This window comes from Branchiostoma lanceolatum, chromosome 17, assembly GCF_035083965.1.
Source record: "Branchiostoma lanceolatum isolate klBraLanc5 chromosome 17, klBraLanc5.hap2, whole genome shotgun sequence".
In the NCBI taxonomy this organism is placed as follows: Eukaryota; Metazoa; Chordata; class Leptocardii; order Amphioxiformes; family Branchiostomatidae; genus Branchiostoma; species Branchiostoma lanceolatum.
In genome coordinates, this window is record NC_089738.1 from 11,235,765 (window position 1) to 11,253,966 (window position 18,202).

Consider the following 18,202-nt stretch of genomic DNA (forward strand, 5'->3'; position numbering starts at 1 on the left):
CACATCGCTATCAACATCGTTGGTGTCACCTAAGTTGAAATGGAGACTCACGCAATGTTGAGTTAAACATCGTTAAAGTCGTCGCGTGACGTAACAGTAGGGTGTTTGACCCAGAGGTTCTGGATTCGAATCCCCTGACATGCTCAGACGCTGTGCGCTCTTTTTACAATTTTTTTTAGTTCACTGGGTGAAAATGAGTACCTAGCTTCAGTAAGGGAAGTTGCTCGGATGGGACGTTAAATGCATGGAGGTACCGTGTTCGATTAGAGTCACACATCAAATACACGTAAAAGAACACACAACACTTATCGAAAATAGTCCTTCTCGGTATGAGTTGATCAAGTTCTGACATTTTAGTTGTACTAGTACTTGTTAACGTTAGTTGTAACATTTCAGTTTCAGCATTACAATCTATAACATCAAACGTAGTGGATCATTATACCGATCAGTAAAGGAAGTTAATGTTGTTATGCATACACAGACTACCAATAGGATATTACTTTGATGTTACTGCAAGCTTTGTCTACTAGCAAAGCGTGTTGTGGGGCTAACTAGGCATTACATGTCAGTAAAAATCAAGCCAGAATCGGAAACTTAATTGATCGCCATTTATTGTATATCATAGTCTGGTATCTACATGTATCTTTTTCTAGCTTTGGATAGCTCTTCTGATCGCTGGCAAGGGAATTCGGAAGCGATCAGAGGAGCGAGCCGGGACTAGAATAGGATGGGTGCCGGGCTAATTCATTTCAGCAAGACCAGTCAATATTGATAATTGAGGTTAAAGCCAGACTCGGAAAAGCCAATGCTGCTCTATTCTATGTGACTCATTTTTCGCGACCAGCTCTCTGCCGCTCTTCCTTTTTTGTGAATGTAGATCTAGAATCCTCAGGCTTTGTTTGTGTTGAAGATGTCAATGTAGATTAACCAGTCTCCACCAACTTTCTTATAGATGATAACGTACCTGTAAAATGTAAAGAAAATGTTTGAAGTTATATTCTTAACATGACTACAATTTCAGCATGTTGCTAGTACATTAGAGACACTGCAGACATTTGCAATAGGTAAGATGAGGTGAAAGGCACAAGTTATTCAGGTTTGGTCGCTTTTTGTGTAGCGTCAGAACGATTCAAAATAGAAAATGATATGCACTGAAATGTTCGGAGCGAGCTAGACTCAGCACGTAAGCAGTTTTATAGAGCATTTAGCCTGGAGAAACAACACGCTTTTTATAGCAAAATACTGTGTCATTAAACCCAGAAAGCTTTCCCTTTCACCTTTATCTAACCTTCATGTGTCACTTATACGTATATGTTATCATTTACCACAAACGTATGAAACAGTTTTCTAATTGATTATGCAAGTAAGGTCATAATTTGCATTATTTATATTCCTCTCAAAGAAAGTTACGTACGTACTGAGTATGATAGTTCCTGATATTAGGCACGATTGAAATATAAATGTTCTTCATTGATTATGCAAATTCGGTCCTAATTTGCATGAATAACATATCACTATGTTGGTCTTCTTTTTTTATTATTTCCTCCTGCAAACCCTACCAACATACCAAATATTTAAAGGTTCATTGACGACTTCTCGAGTTATGCTGTTCACACGCACACACATACACGCACACACACGCCGTAAACATGTTGACTTACTTGCCGGTGTCGGCCACGGTGCCGTCCTCTGCTTTTGCAGTGTAGGTGCCTCGGTCGTAAGTGAAGTCACTGCCCATTGGTCCAACTTCCTCTGATTTCAACTTCAAAGTCGTCACACCATGAGCCGCCCGATAACCAGATATCGCCTTCTCTACGCCTGCAGTCAATACAGTTTGGTAATTTATTATACTCCAAGTGCTTTTTGGCGATGAGCATGGATTAGCCCCCAGCTATCTACTCAACACATTCAGTTATAATAACCAAATCCATAATTACCACACTGAACAATCACACCTACTACACAGACCCAGCTACACATCAAATGTAGATCAACGCACATTTGCATATAGAGCGACCGTAACCTACAACGCACTCAAACCGAATGTTAAACAAGCACCAAACCTCAACATTTTTAAAGAGAGACTAAAATCAGCATACCAACCGCCTATTGACCATCAACTGACAACCCATTATATTTGTTTGGTTACTTTTGCCCATTAAGTTTTATTTTATTACATGATATATTACTCCTATGTTAGTGCTCTGTATTATCATTTCCTTATGTTCATATTATGGAATTTGTCCTCTCAAGATCATTTGTTTGTTTTTGTTTAATGATTCCAGTGTTATTGTTTGACACATTGATTTTGTCTCTGTATGTATTCTTACGTCTAATCATTATTTTATGTGATTACATTTCTCTATTATCTGTACCTCTATGGGCTCTCTTGGAAATCAGCCTTTGTTTGGCTAAAGAGACTACCCATGTGTTTTAAGATGAATGAATAAACGGCTAAAAAGATGAGATTGCTCCCCCCCACACACACACGTGCACTACATACACACTCAAACAAACACAAAAATACACACACGCTAACACATACATACATACACACCTGTATACAAATATATAGAGAGAAAGAGATACAGAGAGGGGGCGATTTTCTGGTCTCTAATCATAGTTTTCCCAATATGATTTGATTGAAATCGCAATAGCCATATGCTCCATAATTCGGCTATATCCTCACCTTCACGGCCATGTGCAGTGTCCGATCCTGGCGGCATGATCTTGGCGTCCTCCGTGAACAGGTTAGCCACACCCTTTATGTCGTTAGCCTTGAAGCAGGCAAACCCCTTCTCGTTCTTCCCGTCAATCAGTGCCTTCAGACCTGTAGACGAGGTTACACGTACAGGTATGACACTAAGATTACGATATCGGATGTAGTGAAGTACCAGGTACGTAGCACTTTTCATGATATAGTCTCAGATAATTTTCAAGCGGTGAAGGCGGTCTTGTGGTTAAGGTTGTTAACTTAAAATCTGATGGTTCTGGTAGCGCGGCCCTTTCCTACAATACTATGGCCGCACCTTGGGAAATTACTGTCATGTTGAGGTCTCCCCAGATAGCGCCGAATGTCAACTTTTCCAGACCGTTGATTTTTAGCCCTGGCAATTGTAAGCTCCCCGCAATTCAGCCCCTGGCTACGAAGAGAGAGTAGTCGGCCCACCCAGTTATGATAATGATGCTAATAATTGCCGTTGACTGCATGCCAAACGAACGAATGGATGGATGATTGAATGGATCAATTGAGTAATCTTTTTTCTATTTCTACGTGTGTGTGTGGGTGTGGGGGATGCAGGTGATCGAGATATGGCCTTATTAGTACAAGTGCACCAATGTAAACCTAGCCCGCGCACAAGGTAGAAGTGATAGACTAAGGAAAGACTTCCTGGTCTGTCCCTTATCCAAGCATGCTCCTGTGCTTCTCTACTAAAATGGGCACATGCATAACTGCATTGGGCTGAGTCATGGCAGGCGTGCTTCAATCAATGATCCATGCCGGCCATAGGTATAGTGCGTTTTAACCAGTAAGGCTTCTTTGTTGATTTGCCTTCTAAGTGCCACACCCACTAGATTGCGTGCTGTACTGGCTCTGATACTAGTATGGCAGTTCGTACAAGTCACATTGAGCTTGATTTTGTGTAAGATTCAAGCCACAATAGTGGAGAAAGACTTATCTTTCAACAGTTGCACACACTAACGTTTAAAAATCAACGCCTTACCTGCCATAATGTTGGGAATATGGTGCGCTGCTGACAACGTGTAACTTGGCTGTCAACTAAGGGAAACTTGTCGGACAAGATGCGTTAATTATGAACTATGACGCCTGAACTTTGTGGTGCGAATTTACTTCGGTTCAAACAGAACGGTTGAGGAGGAACTAAACTGTTCCAGTAACGTTATATGTCGGTAATACATGTAATCCTATGGGAAAGTGGAGATAAAGAAGGTGCCATTATCTCAAGAATCAAAACTTAAGACCATACAAACCTACCCCCAAACGCTAACCTGATCTGTAAACTGTCATCAGCCTCACTTCACTCCGTGCAAATTAAATGAGTACCTAGCTTCGGGTAGGGACGTCCCTCGGATACCACGTTAAATGGCGGTCCCGTGTTTGAGGAGAGTCACACCTCGAACACGTAAAAGAACCCACAAGATCTAGCTATAGGCTAGTAGTCCTTCCCGGTGTGAGTGGATCAAATTATAACATTTATGTCGTAGTCATTAGTCGTCACATCTCAGTTTCAGCATTACAATCTAAAACATTAAACTTGGCGGATCATTTTGCCGATCAGGGAAGGAAGTATATGTCGTAAAGTAACAGCGAGCTAGAGGTATTTACAAAGGCCAGCATGCACAGAATATCATGAAGATCATACTGCACACTTTCGTGTGTTGGGGCTAACTGGGCATTACAAGTCAATAAAAAAAGTTAAGCCAGAATCGGAAACGTAAGTGGCATAATCGCCATTTATTGTTTATTGCAGTCTGGTGTCTATCCTTTTCTAGCTTGGGTTTACTCTTTCAAGGGAAGCGACCAGAGGAGTGAACCGGGCTAGAACAGGGTGTAAACTAGGCTTATTCATTGCAGCAAATAAAAGATAATGTATGTAGCAATCAGCGCATAGATAGAAACAAGACTAGAACTGGTGCTTGACTCAATGACAAAAGCTGATACTATGCCATTTCACATGATGGGCTATAAAGATACTGTGAACTAATGTGAAGCTAGAAGTGTGAGGTGGATTTAAAAGTGCCTGTCACCCCATTAACAACATTGGTAGTATCCCCTACGTTGAAAAGATCAATCAATATTGAATGAAAGACCTTTATTGCACGATTATGTTCTGATGAGCTAAGTACAGGTCATGGTAACAAGCAGAAGTACAGTTGCAGTGATAACAAAAGGTGATATTGAGGTCTAAAGCAACTCAGGTACTTAGCACGTTGAAGAAAGCAAAAACGGTGCCATTCTATATGACTTCCGATTGGATATTCATTTTCCGTGACCGTCTTTTAGTATTCTACTTCTGTATACGTAGATCTAGAATCTTCAGGCTTTGTTTGAGTTGAAGATGTCAATATGGAGGAACCAGTCCCCACCAACTTTCTTCCAAATCACAACGTACCTGTAAAATACAAAGCAAAACATTTTAGACTAATACTCTTACTGTGATGATTCTTTAGATTATCGCCATGGCCAGTGCATTAGACATTAGAGCGCAGATATATCACATACTATAGGTAAGATATCATTAAATGAGAAGGGCACCAAGCCTTTGTGTAACTTCAGACCAAAGAGTTTCAAAAGGGAGATATCATTCATTGAAAGGTTCGGAGCGACCTCGACTCATTACATAATCAGTGTAGTATTCTAACCCGAAATAACACGGTATTTGGGCAAAGTACAATCTCAAATTGTTGTGTCAATCAAGTGACTTACTCTTGCAAGAGTAATTGGTCAATTTCATGGTACATCGTATTAGGTATGAAAGTAAAATATAAACAAACTAGAGTTTCACAACCTCATACCTTCGCCAATAAGTTTAGCCTGTATGACTGATGTATCCAGGGTGTTTTTATCATTGATTATACAAAAAAGGTCCTCATTTGCATAAACTACATCAAGTGATCATCTTCTCCACCCAAATAACAGAAGTTGTCCAAAGTAAGACCGTGTTATCTTAGCAAAGAAGGTTATTGTATCATTTTTCCAAACCTATCATACAAATAAGGTATTTCCTCATTAATTATGCAAATTAAATTCTGGTTTGCATAATTAGTATCGTATTATGTAAATCATCATTTAAGCTATCTACCACACACAGGAAAGCATAACCTTCTTGACCAAGAAAATGAACAACAAGCATAAACATGTTGACTTACTTGCCGGTGTCAGCCACGGTGCCATCCTTTGTTTTTGCAGTGTAGGTGCCTCGGTCGTAAGTGACTTCACCTCCCACTGGTCCAACTTCCTCTGATTTCAACTCCAAGGTCATCACACCATAAGCCACCCGATAGTTTGATACCACCTTCTCTACGCCTGCAGTCAATACAGTTTGGTAATTCATTATACTCCAAGTGTGTTTGGGTTAAGAGATTTCACATACACACACACACACACACACACACACACACACACACACACACACACACACACACACACACACACACACACACACACACAAACACACACACACACAGACGTACTCACGTACTACATACACACACATACAAACAAACAAACAAACACAAAAACGCACGCACTAACACGTACACATACCAATATATTTATATAAGAGATACAGAGAGGGGGCAATATTCTGGTCTCTAATTTTTAGAGTTTTCCCATTATGATTTAGTTCAAAGTGCAATACCCACCAATGCCCCATGATTTGGCTATATCCTCACCTTCACGGCCATGTACAGTGTCCATTCCTGTCACCATAATCTTGCAGTCCTCCTTGTACAGGGCAGCCACACCCTTCATGTCGTTAGCCTTGAAGCAGGCATAGTACTTCTCGTTTTGTGCGTCAATCAGTGCCTGCAGATCTGCAGACGAGGTTACACGTACAGGTATGACACTGAGATTACGATATCGGATATAGTGAAGTACCAGGTACGTAATGCTTGTCATGATATAGTCTCAGATGATTTTCAAGGTGTAGGTTGTCTTGTGGTCAGGGTTGTTGACTTTAAACCTAATGGTTCTGGTTTCGAACCCCTGGCAGGCCCCAGTGCTGTGCTCCTTGGAAAAGTACTTAACACATATTTCCTCACTCGACTCGGGTGAAAATGAGTATCTAGCTTCGGTTCGGAATATCCTCTCGGTGTGACGTAAAGCCGGAGGACCAGTGTTTGAGGAGAGCCACACGTCGAGCACGTTAACGAATCAGCCTAATAGGGTACATACTGAGAGCTACAGATTGTAAACAGTTAACACTATTAATAATAGTATAACAGACTGCAACGACACTACACATAGTATGTATCCGAGACACTGGCTGTGGTAAACAGAACTGGCTGTGGTAAACAAATGCGCTGACCTTTGACGTTGAAATGTGGCTGGAACCAAAACAAACGAACTTAGTTGGAGACCTCTTAAGCACTGAGAGGCTAATGGAAAGTCATATTCTATTTAGTTCCAAAGATGATGTATATATCAACATACACCTTCTTCTGTATCGAATCACCCTCTGACACACTTAGCTATGTCATACGCGAAGTATGTTGAATGCAAATGCATGCTCCTCAGAACGACCCATACACGGAAGTGATAGACTAAGGTATTAAAGGTTTCCTGGTCTGTCATGTCAATATCGCCTGTCCCTTATTCGAGTATGCTCCTGTGTTCCTCTACTAACATGGGCACATAACTACATGGGGCTGAGACATGGCAGGCAATGTTCATGCCCCAAAGTTCGTGCCACACCCACTAGATCATGCTGTGCTGGCGCTAGATACTAGTATGGCAGTTCGTGCAAGTCTTGGTGCAAGTCACACTGAGCTTGATTTTGTGTCAGGTTCAAGACCAAACTTCGTTGTCGAGAAAGACTTATCTTTGAACAGTTGTACACAGAAATGTTTATAAACGCCTTACCTGCCATTATGTTGGGAATACGGTGCACTGCTGACAATGTTAAACTTGGCTGTCAATTACAGGAAACTTGTCCGACAAGATGCGTTAACGATGAACTATGACATCTGAACTTTGTTGCGCGAATCTTTATTTCGGTACAAACAGAACCGTTCAGCTCGAGAGGCGACTAAACGGTTCCAGTATATGTCAGTAATACATGTAATGGTATGGGAAAGTGGAGGAAAACAAGATGTCATTATTTCAACATCTCGGTAGGGGCTGCATTGTCTTTCGGAAGGGACGTAAAATGGGGCCTGTGTTCGATGGGGTGCATCGATCACGTTAGCGTTAAAGGGGAAAGGTTAACAACCTGTGAAAATATACCCTGCTACTATGTGACACTAGGCCTAGACACTACAAGGGTTTGAACGAACTGCACACTTGTCTGTCAGCAAAACGTGCTCTGGGTTTAAATGGACATTACAATTTACATGCCTATGGAAATCAGGCCATAGTTGTAAACGTATTTGGCATAACCGCCATTTATTATAGCAAAAGATCATGATATCAATCAACATAGACTGGTACTACTGGCCACAACGACAATAGCTTATACTAGCACTGTGCCATTCTATACGATTTCCGATCACATTTTGTGAATACATTTCCGTGATCATTTCCATTTTTTTAAATGTAGATCTAGAATCTTCAGGCTTTGTTTGTGTTGAAGATGTCGATGTGCATGAACCACTCTTCGCCAACTTTCTTCCAAATGACAACGTACCTGTAAAATGTCAAGAAAAAGAGAGTCAATATTTCTGAATATATTATTTCAGAATGTTGGTAGTACATAGACACTGCCGACATTTCAACCAGGCAAGATGAAGGGAAGGGCACGACTTCTTTAGGTTTGGGCTCTTTTTTAGAACGATTCAAAAAAGGGAAATATTAGTCACTGAAAGGTTCAGAGTGAGCTCGACTTAGTGCGTAAGCAGTAGAAATTTTCAGCCTGAAGAAACAACACGCGTGTTTTTAGTACTATGATCTCTCTTAAAATGTTGTGTCAATCCAGGAAGTTATCAGTCAACATTATGGTACATGTTGTACACCGTTTACTGTATGAAAGCAAACTACAGTATAAAGAAACTAACAGCACGCATAAACATGCACGACGCATGCTGACTTACTTGCCGGCGTCAAACACACTGCCGTCCTCTGTCTTCATAGTGTAGGTGCTTCGCTCATAGATGACGTCACTGCCCATCGGCCCAACCTCCTCTATTTTCAACTCCACGGCCCGCACACCGCCGGCCCAGGCACCAGAAAACACCTTTTCCGGGCCTGTACTCAGCAAAAAATTGATTAAGGTAATTTGATTGCCATCGGTATCTTTGCGTACGTTCTTGACACCTCCATCCCCACGCACAGGATCACACAAAAGAGAAAGAGAGGGGGAGGGAGAGAGAGAGACAAAGAGAGACAGAGAGAAAGAGACAGACAGAGAGAGACAGACAGAAACAGAGAGAGACAGAGAGAGACAGAAAAACAGCACAGAGAGAGAGACAGGGAGAGATACAGTAGCCGGGAAAAGTTTTGGCAAAGACACAAAGCTGAAAAGGAATATTTTGGTCTCTAATTTTGATAGATTTAAGTTTTCTTAAGTGTAGTAGCCATCAATAGATTCATCATCAGTGATTCGGCAATCCCTCACCTTCGCGACCGTGCAGCGTGTCCGATCCTGTCGGCATTAACTTGCAGTCCTCCGTGTACAGGGCAGCCAGACCCTTCATGTCGTTAGCCTTGAAGCAGGCCATGAACTTCTCATTGTTTGCCGCAATCACTGCCTTCAGGTCTAGAGACGAGGTTACATGCACAGATAACGTTATCATGATAATGACGTGACGATATCGGAGACAATGATTGATGAATGAATGAATGAACTTTATTGCTCGAGAATCGCAAATGACTTCCACGACCTCATACCTTCGCCTTTTCGAGTGCCATATCATTAATGTTTCTCATTTTTATGCAAATAACGTCCTCAAACCCGGAAGTTCTGCTGTAATACCATAGCAAGCCGCTAGGGGGCCAAGAATCATTTCGAGGTCTCAAGAAGACCTACCCACCGCCCACATACCAAGTATCTAGATAATCCATCCAGACATTCTTCAATGCGTTATCGTGTTCACACACACACACACACTCACACACACACACACACATACAGATAGACACACACACAAGAACGGCTGACGAAAACATAACATTCTCGGGTCACAGGTTGGGTATCACTGTGCAGTGTGCCTAGCTTATCGCTGCCACGCCCACAAGATTGTATGCTGCACTAGATTAGACTGTCTACCAAGAAGAGAATACTAGAATACACCAGTATGCACTCCGAACAAGTCACATCGAGTACTAGTTGTGCAAGGCCATGATAGTCGAGAAAGACCAGTCTTTCAGCAGCTGTACTATGTTAAACGTCTTAATACCTGCCATAATGGTGGGAAATACGGTGCTCCGCTCAGGCTACGTGTAGCAATAGGTCTCAAGATGCCGTGGACTTTGACCTGTGACGCCTGAACCCCGGGCGCGAGTTTACCTCAGAACAGAACAGGTGGCTTTAAAAACTACTTGTCGTAACGTCAACAACATTGTTAGCGTCGCCTACGTTGAGAGGTTTACCGACGTAATGTAAAGCTACTTAATTTAAGTCACAACATTAAAGTTATAAAACATAACGTTAAAACTTTATAATCAAAGTTCTAACACTTGAGTTAAAACATCTTTATTTCTTCTGTATGGGGAAATGACAGAGTAACATTCCACAAGAAATGGCGGAATAAATGTGTAGTTCAGGAGGGGATGACAGTCAAATATATTGTTGAGTCATTGACGCTTGACGCTCTGCGCTGAGTTCTCGCTGCTTGAGAATGTGGCCAAAAATGTAACTTCTGATAACTTGATGCTAAACATAAACTGCTGTGTGAGACCAGCTGCGCTATGCATGATGGGTTTCCGGGAATTTTGATTTCGTCCCCTTTCAAAACTTAGGTAAGTCACCACCAGATAATAAGGTTAAAACGGTATTTATGATATATATAACAACAATGTCGACGTTATTTCTGATCTTGTGGATAAACTATGAGCTGTAGTTATTATACAACAGCGAAATCAGGGGATATCGGCTAAACAACAACCGAATTATCTTGGATTCGTAAAAATTATTTGTACACTGTACTAATTTTTGGAAAACTGCAACTTGCAAGTTGAAAAGTTTAAAAATTCCCTTGTTTCCAGCCATGGGGGTACATCATCTGTGGACCATCCTTGCCCCCGTGAAGACACACTGTCCGCTGGAGTCTCTGCAGGGGAAGACTCTGGCGGTGGACCTGAGTATGTGGGTGTGTGAGGCTAGTGCGGTCAAGGCCATGACTGGTGCTGTCACCAAGCCCCACCTAAGGTAACGTTATGTACAGTCATTTTTGATTGTATTGTACTTTTAGTCATCAAAGCTTATGATAAGCATGATTTTCTATGATATTTGATGTAGTGAGATCGATTTTGCGTCCTTTAAGTTTAAACTCCCAGTCTGGGGAAGTTGTCATCTTTATTTGTCCCACTTTCTCAAAACCAAGTAGGTTGTATTTATTTAAGCCTTGGTCTCACCAAGCTTTTTGTATCAATCAAAAATCAACCTTATATTGGCCGAGGCTATTGACAGGATGTTCCTGTATTTTTCTCTGTATTTTTTCTTTGCAGTCTCAATTTTTTTCTGCAAATTGTAGATTGCAAGTATGTTTTTAATTTCAAGCCCTCCAACAAATCATCAAGGTTAATTGTTGCTGAACACATTTTCCTGTTGCTTACGTCATACATGTCCCCCTTGCTTATTCATAGGAATCTTTTCTTCCGGGTGTCACATCTGACTAAAATGGGCATCAGTTTGATATTCGTGGTCGACGGCGACCCACCAGAGCTGAAGTTCCAGACCATGGTGAAGCGGAACCAGGATCGGTTTGGGGGCAGCAAGGCCGGTACAGACGGACAGAAGAAAGGCCTGGGGAAACCCAGGAAAATGAAGAGATCTCACTTTAAGGCTGTACTGAAAGAGGTACTTTTTATTGTAGAAAGATATTGTGTTGATTAATAAACGTTAACCTGGCAGCCTTGTGTACATGATTCATGAATGTGTATGAAGTTCCAAGCGTGAGCATCAGGCGTCAAACCTCTGCAGATAAAAGAACCCAACACACCTATGGAGAATAGTAGGGGTAACCTGGTGTGCTTGGTAATAAAACGCAAGTCGTAGCAAAGCCGCTTTGTACTTTCACTTACCGAAAAAGAATTACGCTTCATGTCAAGAATCCATACATACTTTGAGTTTAATAGAAGAAGAAGTGTGCTTTTATAGTTTTGCTTCCTGTATGTATCCTGACATAATGACCATGTCCATTAAGACACCCTGGGTACACATACCAGACACAAACATAAGAACACGTAATAGTTTACAATGCTAAACTTTCTTCCAACATTAAGGTATTCATGGATCAAATAAGGACATGCTCATTCTATACAAAATTTCCCAAAAGATATTATTGAATGGAAAAACATGACACTACACCATGTATTTACAGTGTATCCTCCTGCTGGATGGACTGGGAATCCCCCATGTACAGAGCAAGGGAGAGGCAGAGGCCTTCTGTGCATTACTGAACAGGGAAAATGTGAGTCTTGAATTTCTTTCAAATTGCATTACACAAACACCTTATCATTTCACATTTAAAAAAAATTACGACCCATCAAGTACCATCATTTTAACAGAACAAAATGCCATATAACTACTCTTTTATGTTGTCAGTTGGTGGATGGATGCCTGACTGATGATGGGGATGCCTTCCTCTATGGTGCCAGGACTGTCTACAGGAACCTCACCTTGGACAAAAAGGTGGGCTGTTATGTAGGATCATATGTCATTTAATACTGAATTCCAGAAATGTGGGTGTTCAAAGTTGTAATCACATATATGAACAGGCAGTTAGTAAAGGAGCTATGAAATGTCTCAAGATATTGAAGCAGAGATCATCCCCTTCAAGTAGATCAGAAACACAGATGGACTGACAACGAAATACTTCTCTTCCTTTTAGATTTAGGGTGAAGGTAAGATACAAAATTGATAAAGATTTATGATTATGAATATCATTTTTATAGATGTACATGTAGTATCCCTTTACTCACATGGTAACTGTCAACTTTACTTCATTCATTTGTATGCTAATGAGTAATGTTATCAAAAGAACTAATGGTATTGGTAATGATGTTGATACTAGAATATGCTGGAATACCTAAGCTTGACATTGAAGCCTGATTTGCTCCTGACTTTTGTGACATTCTATCTGTGCATCATTAGGATCCTCATGTTGACTGTTATAAGATGACAGACATAGAAGAAGAGCTACTATTGGATCGTAACAAGTTGGTAGGCCTGGGCCTACTGTTGGGCTGTGACTACTGTCCGAAGGGGGTGCCAGGTGTCGGCAAAGAACTTGCTTTCAAGGTCATGACTGCCCTCGGCACCTGTGATGTACTCGAGCGGTAAGTTCAAGGGAAGGTATTTCTATTGTACTGAATGAAGCTTTGGAATATAGATGTTGTCTTTGTGTTTTTTTGGTAAGCTCTGTTTCTATTATTACTGTTTCCATGATGTGAAGTCAGCTTCCTTCTCTCTATCTCTACAATAAGTAAATTAATTTTTTCCTAGAACTATCGTAGAGTGGAACTCACTGCTACAAGTGCAGTAAAGGTATTCTCAATAGATAACATGAAACAACGCTTGCAGCTAGATGCACATTTGTTGTGTGACAGGTCGTTCAGTGTTATATTATAACAATATTTATTGTTAAACTGGTGTGTTTTGCAGAAGGGTTGCGTTGTAACGGCTATACATTTACAGAAGCTGGTGTGATATGACAAAAGGCAGTTATATAGAACTATTAGAAGTAAATACATTGTACCTGTCCCTCTGTAACTGATAACATTTGGTTAAGATTCTAAGATACACATGGTTCCCTCCAGATTTAAAGTCTGGAGGTCTGAAGCATCAGATCAGACTGAAGCTCAGTGTGGGACGGCCAGTAAACCAAAGGGAAGCCAGAAGAGGGCTAAGAACAGTTCCATTGAAGCTACTGTGATGAGGTAAGGGCTGTTTATTTCTTGTAGAGGGGGTTACTGTGTTTCCTTATGTTCTTGTATTTTTATCCATGTGTATCTGAAAAACAGGTCGCAATCTAGACTTAAGATGTATTTGCTTGGCTAAACTATAGTGGGTAAATCTGAAAATGCCTATACATGTAGCCATGCATTATAGGGGCCAGATTAAACATCCCAGATACCTGATACCAAACCCATAAAGTTATAAGCAGATAGATTCTATGCTAAAATTGCCATTAACGATTTTTATCGGATTGTTTTATTCTCCTTTGTTCCTTGTCTTTACAGAAAAGCGCTGACAGATCCAGAATTTCCTGATACAAAAGTATGTAGATATATTATATAATTTTATAAACAAGTTGTATTGACGATGTTGAACCAATATTGCAGTATCTTATCAATAAGTACAGAAGTGTCTTTAACATGCTCAGGGTACAGCTCTCCTCAACCATGGGAACTCCAGCTTTAAGTCCCATCCAAACTAAGTAAATTGACTTTAATGTATATTATGCTATGACTTATTCATCAATTCTTGCCATTGTTCTAGATTATTAAGGAGTTCCTGGTTACAAAAGACACCTGTCCCTCCCGAAAGTTGGAATGGAAGAGACCAAGGCTACCTGCATTACAGGTCAGGAATTATATTACATTCAGTTACATATTATGACATCTACACTTGTCTAAATAAAGATATTGAAAAAAGCCTTCAGTGAGTTTTTCATGTCTAATGTATATGTAGAGACTAGATAGTTGTTTGATGCCACTAATTGAACTTTTTGTGTCAGTAAATTCTAATCAACTTTATTTGTAGCATCTTCTTATGACACAGAATTCCTAGCTATAAAGTACCCATACTATAATTCTAGAAAATGTGCCATTACACTGTTGCAATGTTGGGGTTAGAGTTAAAGAGGCAGTTCAGACATAACATCATAGTCATACACAATGTATAGTACAAATTGTTTCAATATGGTAGTTGTGTTTGTGATATTTTTGACAATAAGAATTGTTGAATATTTGTAGGAGCTGAACCTGAGGTTACTGGAGTGGCCTGAAGAGTACACTCTGGAGAAAGTCCTGCCTCTGGTGACATACTGGGAGATGTCTCACATGCAGACTCATGATCAGAAGGAGAACAGACCATCACTGTCCCCTTACAGGTAGGGAGACTCTCAATGTTAGTGTATTTTCTAAGAAGAAGCATCTGATCATACTTAAACAGTAAACTGCGGAAGGTGGTGTAATTAGATGGCAAGGTGGTCTTGTAGTTATTATGGTTCCTGACTTAGAATCTAGAGGTTCTGGGTTCGAATCCCTAGCAGACCCCAATTTTCTCCCCTTAGGAAAGGCACTTTACACCTACATGTATTTCCTCACTCTACTCAAGGTGAAAATGAGTACCTAGCTTTGGTTAGGGATGTCCTCTTGGATGAGATTACTAGTAAGGGCCCTTTTCAGTGTGAGTGGATCAAACCTTACAGTCTTGGTCTTACACAACTTGTAGAAGTTGTACTTACTATAGAACAACTGGTGTGTTATGCCTAAAGGTGATGTACTGGTTAGGCAAAACAATCAAACAAACAAAGGAGATCGGACTGAATATTTTGTTCTGATATTTCAGTGTGGTGAAAACTCGAACACGTAACAGTGTTCCTTGTCTGGAGGTGCAGTGGTACAAGCCTGATGGCATCACTGCAGAGGGGAGTTATGTCACAACGATAGAACCAGAGGATCTCTTCACATCGGCCTTCCCACATCTGGTACGGGAGTTCAGGGAAAGGAAAGCAGCCAAACGAAGTAGGAAGAAAGGTAGGGGAGTTCTGAGGCTATGTCGCAGCTTGAGTTATGAGTGTAGGAAAGGCTGACTCATTGTATAGAACTCATATGCATACATGTTGATAAGAGTCACTTGATATGCTACATTGTCTTCCATGTGTGGTGATTCTTCTTTTTCATGTCCAGTGATATGCATAATGTATATGTTACTGTAAATGTGCTTACTTTTGCGGTAGTTTTATTTTGTAGTAGAAGGCAAAAGGAGGTTTTCATGGTATTTAAGTTTGAAAGTTGAATTGATTCTGCAGTACGTACGGTACAAACATGTGCGCAGTGTTATGATTTTGTTTCAAGAGGTAAAAAAATGGGAAAATGAAAACACTGCAAACATGTCAAGATTTACAGAGCATTTGTAGATGATTATAAATCTAGTTTTTACCAGTCCAAACAGTTAGAATCTATATCATCACAGGTCCTCTTTTGAATGGTTTAAATCCAATGAAATGAATACTAGTATAGCGCTTGCTCACTAGCCAAAGCAATGCTTCATTACAATTGTAGCAGCAAAGGAATACTGATAAACTTTTTCTATCTGTTACATAGGAGGAAAGACAAATGCCAAACAAAAATGCACAGATGGCACGGCAGATACAGACTTTCAACAGCAGGGTGACACACAACCTAAAGAACAAGCAAATAGGCCTTCTGATCACAGTGTAGTTGATAACAGTCTAGCTCTTGACTTCTCAAAGCTCTCATTAGATAAAGGTAACTTCAAAACATCAACGCTAGATGAAGGAAAGTCAGCTGCATCAACTACAAGAGGCTGCAAAGAGGACAATTTGCCTGATGAGCTGAATAAGGATTCAGCTACATCACAGTTTGCTGTGTCTTCTGAAAAAGTTGTGCCTTCTTATCCACCTTCGGTCAGTAAAATGGACCCTAACTTCTCCCTTGGGATAAACGACTTTTCCTTCATGTCGAATACAGATGGAGATACTAGTATTAGTACTAACACATGTAGGTCAAGTAGTACAACTGTAGAGGGTGACATGTCAAAGATGGGTCCAGATCTGGAAGGGCAAAGCAACATACAGTCTCCAGTCTCAACCCATGTCATGTTGCCCCTTATGGAGAGGTTACAGTTGAAGGGAGAAAAGAGAAGGCTACCTAAGGCAGAGAAAATATCATGCTACAAGGATGTGCCTCAGTCTCAGCCTCCAAAAACAGATCACAGAACTGCAGTCCAGGAAAAGTCAAACCAGGATAGTCTTGATAAGCTAAAACAGAAGGACAGGAGAGGTGGGCAGATTATAGAAGCCATTGGAAGTTTTGAACATGCTTTTAAATCAACTGATGAGCAGTCGGTTGAGACACAAAGAATCACTCCAGCACTGAGCAAGGCCATGGACCCTGTTGAACAACCACGGTCTGTTTCAGACAAAACCAAGGAAGTGAAAGAGAAAGGACTTCACTCAAGCAAGAGTACAGATACCTTGAAAAAGGAAACACTACAAGCTGATGAGCAGTTGGTTAAGACGCAAAGAATAACTCCAGAGCAGAGCAAGGCCATGGACGGCCCTTTCGAGCTAACACGGCCTGTTGCAGGTAAAACCAAGCAAGTCAAGGAAAGAGGGCTTTCTTTAAGTACAGACAACTTGAAAAATGAGAAGACACTAAAAGCTGATGAGCAGTTCTTTGCCACACAAAGAATCCCACTGGCACCGGGCAAGGCCACAGGGGACGCTGCTGGGCTACCACGGCCTGATGCAGGTAACAAAGTTAAGGAAAGAGGGCTTTCATTAAGCAAGAGTACAGACAACTTGAAAAAGAAGACGACACAACAAGCTGGTTCAGAAACAGACTCTGTGGAGTTAAGAAAGGCACTGATGTACAGCCCAGCTTCCATCCATAGTAGCTACACTACAGATTCATCTGTACTTGATGATACCAAAGACGTGTCAGGGGCTTGCACACCAGGTGTAGTTGCTAAAGCCAAACCTGCCTCTGCTTGTAGTACGTCTACACAGATGGACGATGTGAACAGTCCTGGAGTGACCAGAATGTCTCTTGCAGAGCGACTGAGACTCCGTGTCGGATACTCCAAAGGAAAAGTCCTCGACGCAATGCAGGGAAAACACTGTGACCAATCACCCTGAGGGTTTCATAATGGTATACATGTGCATGTTGTGGTCGAAGCAATTTACATGTCCCTAATTGATATACATGTAAACAGAATACCTTTTGTTTATACCTAAAGGCCCGGAAACTGAATTTAGTTTGCTATAGCTAGTTTTAGGATTATGCTGAACTAGAGGAACAACATGAAAATAGAAACAGAGGGGAAAGGCTGAACACATGTCTCAGAACATACATGTTGTCAGTTGCAACTTTATCCCTCATCTCTGTTTTTAACTTCACCTCTTGCTAATTTTTTCTACTTATTGTAGTATTTCTAACTTGAAATGTTTTACAACACCTTACCTTTACCTTATCCTGTTATAGTATTTAAAGCGTCTTGCTTTGTCGTCAGTTAGAGGTTGGACCACTTTATAATAGTATTTTGAAAGAATAAAAGATCATGCAAAATTTTTGTTACTGAAAACTTTTAACTTTTACTAAACGCCAGTA

The 18,202-nt window shown here is 40.8% G+C and overlaps 3 protein-coding genes across 5 annotated transcripts; 1 reads left to right on the forward strand and 2 right to left on the reverse strand.

The window, feature by feature from the left end:
- Window positions 1-594: 594 nt before the first annotated feature.
- On the reverse strand, window positions 595-7,704 carry LOC136422879 (uncharacterized). 2 transcript variants are annotated; one of them, XM_066410790.1, is made up of 4 exons: window positions 7,607-7,704; window positions 2,690-2,830; window positions 1,662-1,818; window positions 595-964 (listed from the first exon to the last, which is right to left on the reverse strand). In XM_066410790.1, the coding sequence occupies exons 1-4, from the start codon at window positions 7,611-7,613 to the stop codon at window positions 889-891; spliced, it is 381 nt and encodes a 126-aa protein (XP_066266887.1). In that variant the 5' UTR covers window positions 7,614-7,704; the 3' UTR covers window positions 595-888. The 2 variants fall into 2 exon arrangements, with proteins under 2 accessions (XP_066266887.1, XP_066266886.1); XM_066410789.1 differs by lacking the exon at window positions 7,607-7,704 and adding an exon at window positions 3,726-3,838.
- On the reverse strand, window positions 4,459-10,190 carry LOC136422880 (uncharacterized). Of its 2 annotated transcripts, none has more exons than XM_066410792.1 (4): window positions 10,078-10,190; window positions 9,297-9,437; window positions 8,773-8,926; window positions 4,459-5,135 (listed from the first exon to the last, which is right to left on the reverse strand). In XM_066410792.1, the coding sequence occupies exons 1-4, from the start codon at window positions 10,082-10,084 to the stop codon at window positions 5,060-5,062; spliced, it is 378 nt and encodes a 125-aa protein (XP_066266889.1). In that variant the 5' UTR covers window positions 10,085-10,190; the 3' UTR covers window positions 4,459-5,059. The 2 variants fall into 2 exon arrangements, with proteins under 2 accessions (XP_066266889.1, XP_066266888.1); XM_066410791.1 differs by lacking the exon at window positions 4,459-5,135 and adding an exon at window positions 8,101-8,369.
- A 368-nt stretch (window positions 10,191-10,558) lies between these two features.
- LOC136423413 (uncharacterized) lies at window positions 10,559-17,730 on the forward strand. Its single transcript, XM_066411555.1, has 12 exons — window positions 10,559-10,639; window positions 10,886-11,048; window positions 11,486-11,699; window positions 12,223-12,312; window positions 12,447-12,533; window positions 12,996-13,180; window positions 13,661-13,780; window positions 14,084-14,120; window positions 14,343-14,426; window positions 14,819-14,955; window positions 15,417-15,604; window positions 16,175-17,730. Exons 2-12 carry the CDS (start codon window positions 10,888-10,890, stop codon window positions 17,728-17,730), a joined length of 2,859 nt encoding a protein of 952 aa, XP_066267652.1. The 5' UTR covers window positions 10,559-10,639; window positions 10,886-10,887.
- The last annotated feature ends 472 nt before the right edge of the window (window positions 17,731-18,202 follow it).